The 13,495-nt window shown below is 38.8% G+C and overlaps 1 protein-coding gene across 1 annotated transcript; it reads right to left on the bottom strand.

Moving 5' to 3' along the window:
* Positions 1–1,854: 1,854 nt before the first annotated feature.
* Positions 1,855–11,963, bottom strand: RFXAP (regulatory factor X associated protein). Its single transcript, XM_032294346.1, has 5 exons — positions 11,879–11,963; positions 11,559–11,779; positions 10,816–11,469; positions 5,425–5,532; positions 1,855–3,286 (listed from the first exon to the last, which is right to left on the bottom strand). The coding sequence occupies exons 1-5, from the start codon at positions 11,961–11,963 to the stop codon at positions 3,176–3,178; spliced, it is 1,179 nt and encodes a 392-aa protein (XP_032150237.1). The 3' UTR covers positions 1,855–3,175.
* Between the last annotated feature and the right edge of the window lie 1,532 nt (positions 11,964–13,495).

Here is a 13,495-nt window from a genome sequence, read left to right as displayed (position 1 = left end):
GCTGGAACCTGGGAGGCGGAGGTTGCAGTGAGCCAAGATTGCACCACTGCACTCCAACCTGGGCCATAGAACAAGACTCCATCTCCAAAAAAAAAAAAAAAAAAATTTCAATAAAAGATTTTCTCCTGACTACTGAACCTTCCCATCCCACACCACCAGAATCCCAATTTTCCTTTGTGGTAGTTTGGATTACCTATACCTGAAGCAAAACATCATTCCATACTTTTCTCTCTACTTTTTCTGTCTTGCCATTTTTAAAAACCATTTTTGCAATGCTCCAGAGCTGCTGCTTGATGAGCTAAGCAAAATGCTTTGAGCTTCTCCTTGAGGTGAGTCCTCCCTGAGTGACTTTCCTGCCATTAAATCCTAAAGGTTTGTTTATTTAATGCTCCAAATCAACTCTTCAAGGAGAAGCCTAGCAATGGTCTAGCAGCTGAGCATTTCTAAGGGCCAAATTTACTGATAAAGATTTATTATAGAACAAAAACTGGGGCTGTCACTAATCGATTGTAATGAGTCCTACCTGAGATATCTTGTGCTCTCTCATTCTTCCCACACTTATACTGCAATGTCATAGGAACCTCCAGTTTCCATTAGCCTCATTTTTATTCTGCTCAGCTCAAACCTATTCCTGAAAATACTTTCAGAAGCATCCTAACTTCCTCAGCCCTTACTTCCTTCCACCAAATGAACTCTACATCAAGCCTATCATCTATCTTTCCAACTCCTATAGGTGGCTGAGCCCAGTGAAACATTGTCACATAACTGCAGATTGCCATTACAAATTCCTGGTTTCCAGTATGCCACCTGTCAATCTTTTCCCTACAGTATTACTTAGAAAATAAGTAATACTGGCTGGCCGTCATAACAACAACCATGGTTATGCCATCATCATAATTGTGGTAGAAACAATATACTCCATTTCTTTTTTCCATAGTAGTTGAAAGACAGGGCATCCCATGACACAGATTCCTTCTATTTTGTTATTCCACCTTCCCCAGTGAATGACTCTCATTTGGCCCATAGAAGGTCCATTGCTTTGTCCACATCCCAGGCAGCAGGATGGAGGAAGAGAGGAAATGAGCTACTTGCTCCCTTTTTAAGGGTGCCATCTGGAAGTTGCACTTATCACCTGTGCTCACATCCCACTGGCCAGAATTTACTCATATGGCCACACTCAACTGCAAGGGTAGCTGAGAGAGAGTCTTAAAAAAATAAAATCAGTATGTAAAAAATTGATGTGTAAAATACATACTGAAAAGTACAAAAGTTATAAATATGTAGCTTGTTGAATTTTCACTAATAGAACACACATGCCTAACTAGCAACTGGAAAATCAAGCAATCTCCCGAACACCAGAAGACTCCGCAAGCCTTCTAGACTGTATCCTGCTCACACAGGCATTTTATCCTGCTTCTCTGTTCTGACAGCATACTTTCACCTGCTTTTCTACTTATGTAAATGGAATCATACACATGTCATTTGTGTCTAGATTCCTTGGCATGGTATGTGAGAATCAACTATATGGTTGTATGGCTATGTTCCCAACCCAAAATTCTACTCATTACTCATCATCATAAATTCTTATAAATATTTAAATTCAGTCCTTTTTCATTCAGCTCTCATTATTCTTTTCCCTCCTTTCCTGTTTCCATCCGTTTCCCATTTCCCTACTTTCCCATTATTCCATCTGAACAAGCATAAGCTAACCGTTTTCATCATAAACGATAACTGAAGCTTCAAAAACAACTCTCGCCATCTTAAGTATGAGAATAAACTAACAACAACAAATAGTAGAATTCCTCTGCATCTGGTAGGAATAAACTAAAAAACAGAATAAAGAAATCAGCCAACTCAAAGGTTAACAATTGGACTTTAATGAATTAATTTTGTTAAAAGTGTTTTGAACAGAAATGCAAGTAAAAACACACACATTAAAAATGAACTAAAACATTCTTGCTCTCCATAAGCACTTCTTAGAATAGCTATGACTAAGTTTAATACATAGAAGTTAAAAACCAAGTGACTAACAAATTTTTGTACAGTTAAACTTGAGATACATACACTTATTATCCTAATATTGGATATATTCTCTTGACATTTAATATGTTATTCCTATTGGTAAGTTTGCCTTTTTAAAGTTTTCCTAGGAGAAAGTATAAGAAAAAAGTATCTAGATCACCTACCATTTTTGAACATTACAGGAAATAGCAGTTTTGAGATAGCTCAATTTTGAAAAACAATGACAAAATGCTGGAGTGTGAATTTAATTTTCAGGATCTCTCTTTTGAAAAGGATTTTTTTCATTTTAATAAAAAATAAGTATATGAAAAATAATTTTGTCTTGGCATTGGCAGGCTGAGATCTATGGTGCTCACAAATTCAGTACACAAGGGTGTCTGCTTTAAGAGAGCAACTCTAACAGGTAACATGAAAGAGAGAAGCCGGCTGTGGGACATCCCAGTTAATCCCTCAGGTTTTACTAGCACACCTCTGAAAAGAGGTAGACATCCTGAATTCACAGACATTAAACAATAATCACTTTCCTTATCTATATAAAACGTGCTTACCTCTCTGACAGCTTCAGTCTTAACTGCAAGGGAAGGGTATTAGGGGAACCCTATTATAGGTGCCCCAACTACATGTTAGTACCACAAAACAGCCATTAACATTTCTTAGGAGTGTTATTGGCACTGTGAATAGGACAATTCTTAGTATGTGGGACTACCCCGACACTGCAGAACATTTAGCATTTTTGGCCACTCACTAAAAATCAGCAGTTTTTAAGGTCACTATGACAATCAAATTGACCCTTGATGAGAACCACTGAGCTAGGTGCTTCAAGATTAATATCTATTAACTTTATGACTTCCACAGAAAGTAACTGCATCATTACCTTCAGTAACAATGACTGAAGAGGTACATATTTTTTTTTAAACATTGTAATTAAATATTATTTTGGAAAGATAAGCTGACTTCTTCAAACTATAGTAATCTGAAAGATTAGATGCACAAAGTGCAATACTTATTCATCCCCAAATGCACACATACATTTACAGGAAAATGTTTATGTTCTATAGGCATGTATTATTATCCCATTTATCTTTGGTAAAAAAAAATATGTTCATCTATTACAATAAGACAAAAACCATGTAGATGTTCTCGATAAGTTCCCTCATATTGATGCTCCTGGAAACTGCTGCTGTCTTTGCTCCAAAACTTGCTGATTTAATAGTTGTTGCTGTTTCTGTAAAAATTGCACTACTTCTGGACTTCTTAGCAACGACTTAGAAAGAAAAAAGAAAAAAATTATTAATAGCATTATTCTTATGTGATTAGATTGTTTTCACACTATGAAATTACTCTGATGTATCCCTACACATGATACAATGTTTACAAAAATATGCCTGAATCAAAATCACTTTTAGGTCTGATGTATTGCAATTAAGCTGCAAACTGAAAATAATGTGATGTCATACATCAAAACACTAAAACCTAAAAATAATGGGTGAAGTCTGTTATTGGTGACTTTGGGCACAAAGCAAACGCCTTCTGTGATATGCCAGCAAATATACTCTCTTGAAATATGTAAAAGCAAAGAGCTAAAAGTAGCACTGACCCAGGATTACAGCAAGAAAAAAATGGAGATGAAAGGGGGCCACATGTGAAAATGGCAGCTAAATGCTAGTTTGTACATACGTATAAACTAGTGCTGTATGTCAAGTTTCTCATTCATAAGGCACAGCCAACTAAGTCTTCATAAAGAAATTAAAAATTGTGTGTGTGCATATACATATATATCAGTATATACCAAAATTTCAGAGAAAAAAAACCCCTAATATAACTGCTTTAAAACATCCAATACCTTTCTGTACACTCATCATTTTAAAATATACAACAAATATAACAGACTACGATTAATATATTATAATTAGAGACACAGTCTCACTCTGTTGCCCAGACTGGAGTGCAGTGCAGTGGCACGAGCACGGTTCACTGCAGTCTTGAACTCCTCGGCTCAAGCATTCATCCAGTCACAGTCTTCTGTAAAATGTTTTTATAATAAGATACTTACATATAAGTTGCAAAAAGATAAACTGAATAATGTGGACATACTATCATTAAATGCTGATTTTAAGATTATATGAATTATATCTTAGTACATTTTCTATTTATTAGTTTTGTTTTAAAATTATCTTAGCTGTTATGATACTGTTAGACATTTTACTATGTGTGATAAATATATTTGTGATAAATAGTAAACATAAAGGTATTGCCGCGAATATATTTATCACAAATACCATTTTATTATTTGTGATAAATATATTCTCGGCAATATCTTTATGTTTAACTCTATTTATATTTAGGATTTATGTTGTGTAAATGTCTTCACATTAAATGTTATGTCTGAGTCAAAAAGGATGACTCCTAGTACACAGTGACCAACTGCTTTCTGAAAGTGCTGTACCAATATATAATGCCATTAACTGCATGAGAATCTCCATTTCATGAAACCCTCAACATCACTGCATCATTGTGTGTAATCGTTTAAGTAATTTTCGCTTTTTGTTTGTTATTTTTGCTGATATTGAATACCTTTCCATATTATTTAATGGTATTCTGCCTTTTGTTGTTTGTTTCTTTTGCAATGTATTAAAGCCAAAGTTTTTTCCTCATCAAATTATAGGAATTTTTATAATCTTTCTTTACAGTTAAGAGTGAAGCTGTCAAAGAGGTACGCATATTTTATATGTGTGTGTATATATATATATATATGAAATATATATATGGAAACTGAGATCATGTTTAATGATTTATAGGGCGCTCTGTTGCCTAGGCTGGAGTATAGTGGTATGATCACAACTCATTGCAGCCTCAAACTCCTGGGCTCAAGTAATCCTCCTGTTTCAGCCTCTTGAGTAGCTGGGACTACAGCTATATACCATCACACTCTGCTGATTTTTAAATTTTTTTGTAGAGATGGGGTCTTACTATATTGCCCAGAATAGTCTCAAATTCCCAGCCTCAAGTGATCCTCCCATCTAGCTTCCCAATGTGTTAGGATTACAGGCATGAACCACCAGGCCCAACCAGGAATATTTTATGTGATAAAATACCAGCCACATTAACCATAGTCTTTTATATTTGTTGTAGATATTTTTGCTCTTTAAACTACAGTACTCATTTTTATGTAGTCAAGTTTATAATCTTTTCTCTAGATTCCATCTATATAAGCTAAACAAAATCTCATTACAGATTGAGGTAAATTTCTGATTCTTTTTTTAAAAATTTTCACTCCTTATTAGGAATTTATTTTGATGTATACTATGATATGAGCTAAAATCTCAAAAATCTCAATAGTTCCATTTATAACAAACAATGTTTGTTAACACATTTATAACTGATTTACAAACAGATATTTACCAGTCTTTTTTGATTTAACACTTGTTCTAAAAGAGTAGGTCTTGCAGGACGATCCCCAAAAGATCCTGTTCTCTGTTTAACAATGGAGAGTATGTTATCTGCACTTTCCTGGGATAAATGATAAAAATGCAAATAGATAAACAGTTAATGTTATAATTCACGATTACAGGTATTTCAGTGATGTAATGAACAGGTCTTTGCATTTCTTCCATCCTCTTGCCCAGACTCTATGAAGTTTGGGAAAGTCCTTCATTATCATAAGGCAAGGTATCAGCAGTTAATTTTATGTAACATTCTTCCTCGTTCCCTTTTCTTCCAGATCTTCAACCTGGGTTCTTTAGTCTCTTGATAGGTCTCAAAATTGATACTGTGTGAGAGGTAGGCCACTAAGATTGGGGCAGAGTCGCTTGTGACCTATTTTCAATATTACAAAAAATGCCAAGTGAATTGACCATTCTGTTCATATAAAGCTATCCAGGCCAAAACATAATCTGCTTGCCTTTGGATGAAATATATGAACTCAGAGGCAAATCATATACTGCTCAATAAGATACCTAATTGATAGCTTTTTACCCATTTAACAACCAAAACAAATGGGGAAGTAGTAAAATATCATTTAAAGAAGTAATTGATAACCAAAGCTTTCAAAATTTAGAAGTCACTAGAAAAAAAAGATAAACTTGCTTGAAAAAGCACTAGTATAAATATTCTCCTGCCATCTGTATGGACAAAACAGGTAAGTTCTAAAATAATACCATTACCCTGAGATTTCAACACCCCAAAACAAAATCAGCAGTACTTATTACCAAATATGTACCCCCAGTTACCTACAGCATCTTAAATACTTGTAATTTTGCTGGCATAACAAAATATTGTTTAGTTGACTGAAATATTCTGAGTCTTACAAGACTATGCTACAATACCACATCCAAAATTCTTACTAAACAAATATAAAACTATAAATATTTTATCAGAAAGCCATACCTTATAAGAATTTAACCAATCTAATATTACAAAAATATTTCATCCCTAGACATTTTAGGCCTCAAAATATAGAAACTGTAAAAAGAAAATTCTAATACTCAGAGGAAACAAAAATAATTTCTTCCTACCCCACCAATCCCTGAGCTGATTTTATTTATGAGATTCTTTCATTTTTATGTGCATGATAATGGAATGCTGAAATTGACTTGATGGTGCAGTACCCTCTGCCCTCACAACCTCATTACAGAGATTCAAAAGGTTAATATCACAAAATATTAGCTACTGAATTAGATAGAGAAGGCTGTAGTGAAAACAATCTTTAGTCATCTGCTACAGACTTGTACAGATGTTGGAATTCTTTTTCAAAAATTTTTAACGCTTTCTGTCTTACAGAGTTTACCACTTTTGCTGCACTTCATTTGGTTTTTAATAGCTCTAATGTTTTGGTAGAATGTTAGGTAGCTTTACTTAAGCTGAGCTGAAATATATATTCCTTGTGATTTATGCCTAAGAGTTCTAGTTACCTCAGAACTATGCCATAGAAGTCTACTGCTTATCTTACTTGCTTTTTAGACATTTAATAACAACAATCCCACCAGTGGAGGTCAATTCATTCATCCTTAGTCCCTTTATGCATTTCTCATATAGCATACTTCTTAGATTTGTGAGGTAGACATTATACACACTTGTTCCTTATTTAACCTTGACTTGTATAAGAAATACTAATTTTAGATACCTTAATTTCTTTAATTTTTTTAACCTTAATAAATCCTTCATTGGAATAGAGACCTTACTTTCTAACCTTGCTGCTCACAATATAGCAGAAGAGTCAAAATTTATAGGCTCTCAATTTTAACCCACTCCATCGGGGTAGGATCCTCTGCTACTTCCTGATTAGAACACTTCATTTAAAGACTCCAAACCCAAATCCCATAGCCTGGCATTCAATCCTATAAAAAACTGGTTTCAACTTATCTTTCCAAATTTCTCTCTCATGAATTTTCCACCCAACTATTACATTTTAGCTAGAACAGTCCACTTGCTATCTTCTCAAAAGTGTTTTCTGTATTTCTGCTTCACTTTACCAAAATGTGCTTCTCTTTCCTTTTACCTACCAGAATTCTAGGGAAGCAGTGGATAAGGGAGTAAAAGTGAAGGCTCTAGAATAAGGCTGTTTGTGTTTGAGTACAGTATTTGCTGGCTTTTTGACCTAGGCCAAATTCTTTAACCTCTCGGTGCCTCAGTTTCCATATATGTAAAACACAGTACTTATCCCATTGCTGAAGGGTTGTGAGACTCCATTTATAGCTTAACACAGTGCTTGGCACATAAGAAACTCAGCTTATTAAGCATAAACTATTACCCATCCTTTCTGGTTTATACTGAGTCACAGTTCCTCTGCAAAGCCTTTCTGGAGTATCTCAGCCTACAATGATCTATCCTCCTCTGAACTATGGAAAAAGGTCTACATAGTTGGCTCTTATTATATCCTGACTGGCACTGTTATTTGCTTTACACTCACTTAGTTCAACAAAGATAAAGACTTACAGATCTTGCAGTCTCCTCAGAACTGATAAAGTATCCCACAATATAAGACAAATTCGATAGTAAGCTATTATTTGTTGTTTATAGCAATTAATTCTCTTCCCTAAAAAGTTATGTAAATTATTTTAAAATAGTGAAGCTGGATGCAGTGGTGAGTGGCAATCTCAGCTACTTGGAAGGCTGAGATGGGAGGATCACTTAAGCCCAGGAATTTGAGGCCAGCCTGAGCAATACTGTGAGACCCATCTCTAAAAATTAGATAAGTAAATAAGTAACAAAATAGTAAAATTATTAAGGCTCTTTTTGTGGGAAATACAGAGGGAGATTCTAATTCAGTATCCATTTGTCTTTTATACATTTTCTTTACTGTAGATGTAAATGCTAGGTAGTTTAAAAAAAAAAGTAAGCAGCCATAGGTATACTTCTTCCTTGAAAATAAGTATTATTAGGCTGGGTGCAGTGGCTCACGCCTGTAATCCCAACACTTTGGGAGGCTGAGGTGGGAGGATCATTTGAGGCCAGGAGTTCAAGGCCAGATTGGCCAACATGGTGAAACCATGTTTCTACCAAAACTACAAAAATTAGCCAGGTGTGGTGGTGTGCGTCTGTAGTCCCAGCTACTTGGGAGGCTGAGGCATAAGAATTGCTTGAACCCAGGAGGCAGAGGTTGTAGTGAGCCGAGATCACATCACTGTACTCCAGCCTGGACGACACAGAGTGAGACTCTGTCTCAAAAAAAAAAAAAAAAAAAAAAAAAGAAAGAAAATAAAAGCATTATTTTGCTCTCTCTCTAAAGAATTCTGAAGTGAATGAGCACCTGTGGAACTTACTAAGGAAGAAACTTGATCACCTTTACTAACTTTCATTCTTTTTCAGATGTTTATTTCCCTAAATCCCTTTAATCAGAGATTTGGTAAAACATATTATTTTATAAGAATATGGATTGAGGGGGTTTTTTAATTATGATTACAGAAGTCCTGAGCCCATGAATTAGTATGCAAAATTAAACTTACATAATGCATTTTTCTAGGAAGAGTGTTCATTAAGTCATCAGATATTCAAAGGAGTCCTCTTACCCAAAAGATTAAAACTTAATGAAAATAGAAGTCACTGAGTCCTAACCAGTATGAATTATGACACATTGGCAACTGTAGATTTTAGATATATTTAGAATATTACTGTTTGTTTTTGAGACAGTCTTGCTCTGTCACCCAGGCTGGAGTGAAGTGGCACAGTCATGGCTCACTGCAGCCTCAACCTCTGGGCTCCAGTGATCCTTCCACTTTAGCTGGGACCACCGGCATGTGCCACCATACCTGGCTAATTTTTTAAATTTTTGGTTGAGACGGTGTCTCCCTATGTTACCCAGGTTGGTCTCGAACTTCTGGGCTCAGGTGATCCTCCCTCCTTGGCCTTCCCAAGTTCTGGGATTACAGGCATGAGCCACTGAGCCTGGCCTAGAACATTACATTTGTAAACAATTACAAGGTCTAATATTTTCCTAATGGAGCACTTCAAGTTCAGCCTGAAACTAAGAAATTTAAAGACTTAGAGAATATATCCTAGGACCCTAATACATCCTAGGACCCTTACAGTTAAAAAAAATTTCTTTTGATCACTTTTTTTTTTTTTTTTTTAAAGAGATAGGGTCTCACTATGTCACCTAGGCTGGAGTGCAGTGATGCTAACAGGCTCACACCAGCCTCAAACCCCTGGTTCTCAAGCAATCCTCCCTCCTCACCTTCCCAAGTACAGCTGGGTATACAGGCATTTGCTACCATGCCTGGCTTGGATCACTTGTAACAAAATTAAATTTTTCTTTACACTGAGGGATTATATAGCTCACACAAGAAGAAATATGTGCTTATCTGTAACATACTCAAAGTATACCAGTAACAAGACAATAATAATGGCTACGGTTTATACACTTTTACCAGCTGCTGGACACTGTGTGAACACTATGGAATAGCTCACATATTCACAGCAGCACTATGAATGACACACTATTTTAAAGCCCATTTTACAGTTTAATAACCTATTCAAGCCATACAGCCAGCAAATGATGGAACAGGGATTTGCACCCATAAGTCCAACTCCAGAACATTGGTTTTACCTTCGACTCAGTTCAAATCAAACAATCCAAAAGTTTTTTGATATTTATACCCCATTATCATCCTTTTTTTTTACCCCCCTCTTAGGGGTACTAAGAAAAGGGGTAATGAGAACAGGGTACTAAGAACAAAGATACTGAGAACAAGGCATATTAAGTATTGAGGTAATGAGAACATGAGAACAAGGGACTAAACACAGGAGTAATGGGAACAGAGTTGTAAGAAAAGCGTACTAAGTACAGGGATACTGTAGATAGGGCACTGAGAATAGCAGTACTAAAATAGAGTACTAAGAAAAGGGTTAACAGAACAGCACACTAAAAACAAAGTACTAAGTACAGAAGTATTATGAATAGAGGCACGGAGAACCGAATACTGAGAACAGAGTAATTACTTTTGCAGAAGTACCAACTTATCTAGGTTCCTAAGTCTTCTTTAGCGATGACCCATACTGATCATTTACTCTATGTCCTTCCAGGCATATCCGAGATCTATGACAGCTCTGCCGATGTCATATTATTTTTACTGAAATTTCTGCACCTATCACATGGGTGCAACAGAACTGTTACCGCTTTGCACATGTTGGTATAAACTTTAATTTAGGGCAAACACTCTAATTCCCAACCACTTACCCAGTCACTGCAGCCTGACCCATTTGGAAGCGGGTGGGCAGGCCCTGGAGATGGGGTTTGGGTTAAGATTGGGTTTCTTCTTCCACATCCCACCCCCAGGCCTCAGCTAAGTCTGATACCTCGAGTTTGACGTTTCCCGCGCTGCTAGTCGAAGCGGTCCCACTGCAGTTCAGGGCCTGGTCGCTCTTCTTCTTTTTATACTTGTCCTTGTACATCTTGTTGCGGTGTTTCTTGCACATCCACGGCTTGCGCTGCTTGGCCACCTGGCTTGTGGTCTCGCTGCAGCCTTCGTAGGTGCAGGTCTTGCTCATGCTGCCCCCGCCGCTGCCCCGCCTCTGGGCGCCCCCGCTGCTGCCCTCGCCCCCCGAGTGGGTCTCTTCGTCCTCCAGATCCTCCAAACTAGCTGCGCTCTCGCCTCCCCCCGGAGGGTCTGAGGTGTCCAGCAGGTCTGCCTCGTCCTCCCCAGTCTCCTCCTCGCCATCCCCGACCCCTTCGCACAGGTACCTAACGGGCTTGCCCGACCCGACGCTGCCCCCGGGGGCTGCGGCCTCGTCCTGCCCAGCACAGGGCTGCATCACCAGCAGGGTGAACTGCGAGGCCGCGGCCGCCACCGGGGCTGGCGCCAGGGTGGGAGCCGCAGCCGGGGCTAGGGCCGCGGGGTGGGGCACGCCGCTGGCAGCCCCCGACCCCGTGCCCTCCGCGACATCCTGAGCCTCCGTGCTGCTGGCACCTGGCCGGGGTCCACGACCCCGGGGTTTCAGCACCTGCCAGGCCTAACCGCGCTTGGCAAACCAAACACACAGAACACGCGAGGGTAAAAGGGGCCGGAGCCGCGAAGGCGCCCCAATTGCGCCTGCGCGACCGCAGCCTGCGCGTCAGCGTGTGGACGCCCGCTGGCTGTCAGGGAGCGCGGCGCCTCTGGGGGCGGGGCTGAGCACACACCCGGCGCGACTGACTGCGCAGCTGCGGCTCCGTCCACTTCCGCCAGCCGCGGGATTCTCAGATGGCTTCTGGGTGGCTGTGTCAAGGTATAACCTTGCAGTGGTTGGCAAGGCAGCGCTGTTTTACCTGAACCTATTGTATCTAAAACGGTTGAAAGTATTTTCTGCTGGAATTCCAGTATGCAAATTAAGATTGTTCCTGAGCAGTCTCATGACTTGTAGTTTAGGATGCTTATTTTACTATTTGTCCCCAAACGGCCTGCAAGGGAGATTTGAAGCTGGGATGTAGTGGTGTCACAACCCGGAGCCACTAGCTCGCAGTCCATGAAGGCAGAGGTGGCTTATTTGAAAATGGTGGAGCAGAGAGGGGTGGGCCACACCTTTGCCAAGTTTTATTTGTATTGAGAGATAACGTTTTTTTCTTTTGGAAACTCATTTGATTTTTGATACTTGCTCTTTGCTGTGGGCGCTAAGTCTTAACGTTTTCCTTAAACACAGTGAAAATCTGTGAAAAGGAATATTGAATGGCAAACGTTTAAAAAAAAACAGTGAATGTTCTATCAGTTCTACCAATTGCTGGGCAATAGCTGGTTGTTAAATCTTGGCTTGCCCAAATCCCAGGAGAGAAAATATCCTCCGGTACCCTGAACTGTTAAGTAGATGTTCTTTTTCCCTTCATCCTAGTCTTTTGCCTAGTCAGATTTCCTATCCCAGCTACTGGAAAGCAGTGACTTCATTAAACAAACTATAAATCCATTCGCAGTAAGATGTTTGGGTGCTGACGTAGGTAGATGTTATGTTTTTGTTTTTGTTTTTGTTTTGAGACAGAGCCTCTGTTGCCAAGCTGGAGTGCAGTCGTGTGATCTCGGTTCACTGCAACCTCTGCCTTCCAGGTCCAAATGATTCTCCTGCCTCAGCCTCCTGAGTAGTTGGGATTACAGGCTTGCGCCACCACGCCCAGCTAATTTTTGTATTTTTAGCATAGACAGAGTTTCACCTTGTTGGCCAGGATGGTCTCGATCTCTTGATCTCGTGATCCGCCTGCCTCAGCCTCCCAAAGTGCTGGGATTACAGGCATGAGCCACTGCGTCCCGCCTGGTCAGTTATATTTTAAAGAGAGGCACGTGGAATTAGAGCAACCTGGGTAGTGCTGTCCGTGTGACCACAGCAAGTTTGTAACAGCCTCTCCAGCCTCAGTTTCCTCATTAGTAAAATCTGGCAGCAGGTGGTGGTGTGCTAGGGCCAACTGATGATACCTGGTTGCTTAAATTTCAGGAATATAATTAGCAGAAAAATTAAACACTGCTATTATTAAAAATCATACTATATAAACTTACAAGATTATATTAAAAACAAAGGTTACAAACCTCAAAACTCTTCATTTTCTAATTAATTTATTATGTTTTACCATTATCTATGCTCTTAAGATTATTTATGTCTACTGTATCTGTATGTGTAAATATTATTTAGTGGTGTGTTACTGCAGATTTTACCAACTCTGCCCTCAGTATGTCATGTTGATTGCTTGAAATCAGCCACGATTAGAGTATTTACATCAGGGAAATTATCAAATTCGACAAAGCAGGTTTACACTTATTGTTGAGTGTCTGTACTTAAGAAAGTGATAGTGAAAATGTTAATGAAGATTAAATTTAAGGCTGTGCTTGGTAGCTCACCCCTGTAATTCCAGCAGTTTAGGAGGCTGAGGCAGGCAGATCGTGAGGTCAGGAGTTTGAGACCAGCCTGACCAACATGGTGAAACCCTGTCTCTACTAAAAATACAAAAATCATCCAGGTGTGGTGGGCATACCTGTAATCTCAGCTAATCAGTAGGATGAGGCATGAGAATCGCCTGAAC

The sequence above is a fragment of the Sapajus apella genome, unplaced genomic scaffold (genome assembly GCF_009761245.1).
Source record: "Sapajus apella isolate SASKATOON/1434 unplaced genomic scaffold, GSC_monkey_1.0 scaffold32, whole genome shotgun sequence".
NCBI classification, from domain to species: Eukaryota; Metazoa; Chordata; class Mammalia; order Primates; family Cebidae; genus Sapajus; species Sapajus apella.
Note: the sequence above shows the minus strand (reverse complement) of the source record. Positions and strands in the feature narration are given on the sequence as shown.

Excerpts from the sequence above, each read along its gene's own strand:
- RFXAP (XM_032294346.1), bottom strand. The coding sequence starts at position 11,963 with ATGGACTGCGAGCTAGTGGCTCCGGGTTGTGACACCACTACATCCCAG. Across the intron at positions 11,470-11,558 it reads ACGCTGACGCGCAGGCTGCG|GCCTGGCAGGTGCTGAAACC; the intron begins GTCGCGCAGGCG and ends AAGCGCGGTTAG. Across the intron at positions 3,287-5,424 it reads TGTTAAATCAAAAAAGACTG|TCGTTGCTAAGAAGTCCAGA; the intron begins GTAAATATCTGT and ends TTTCTTTCTAAG.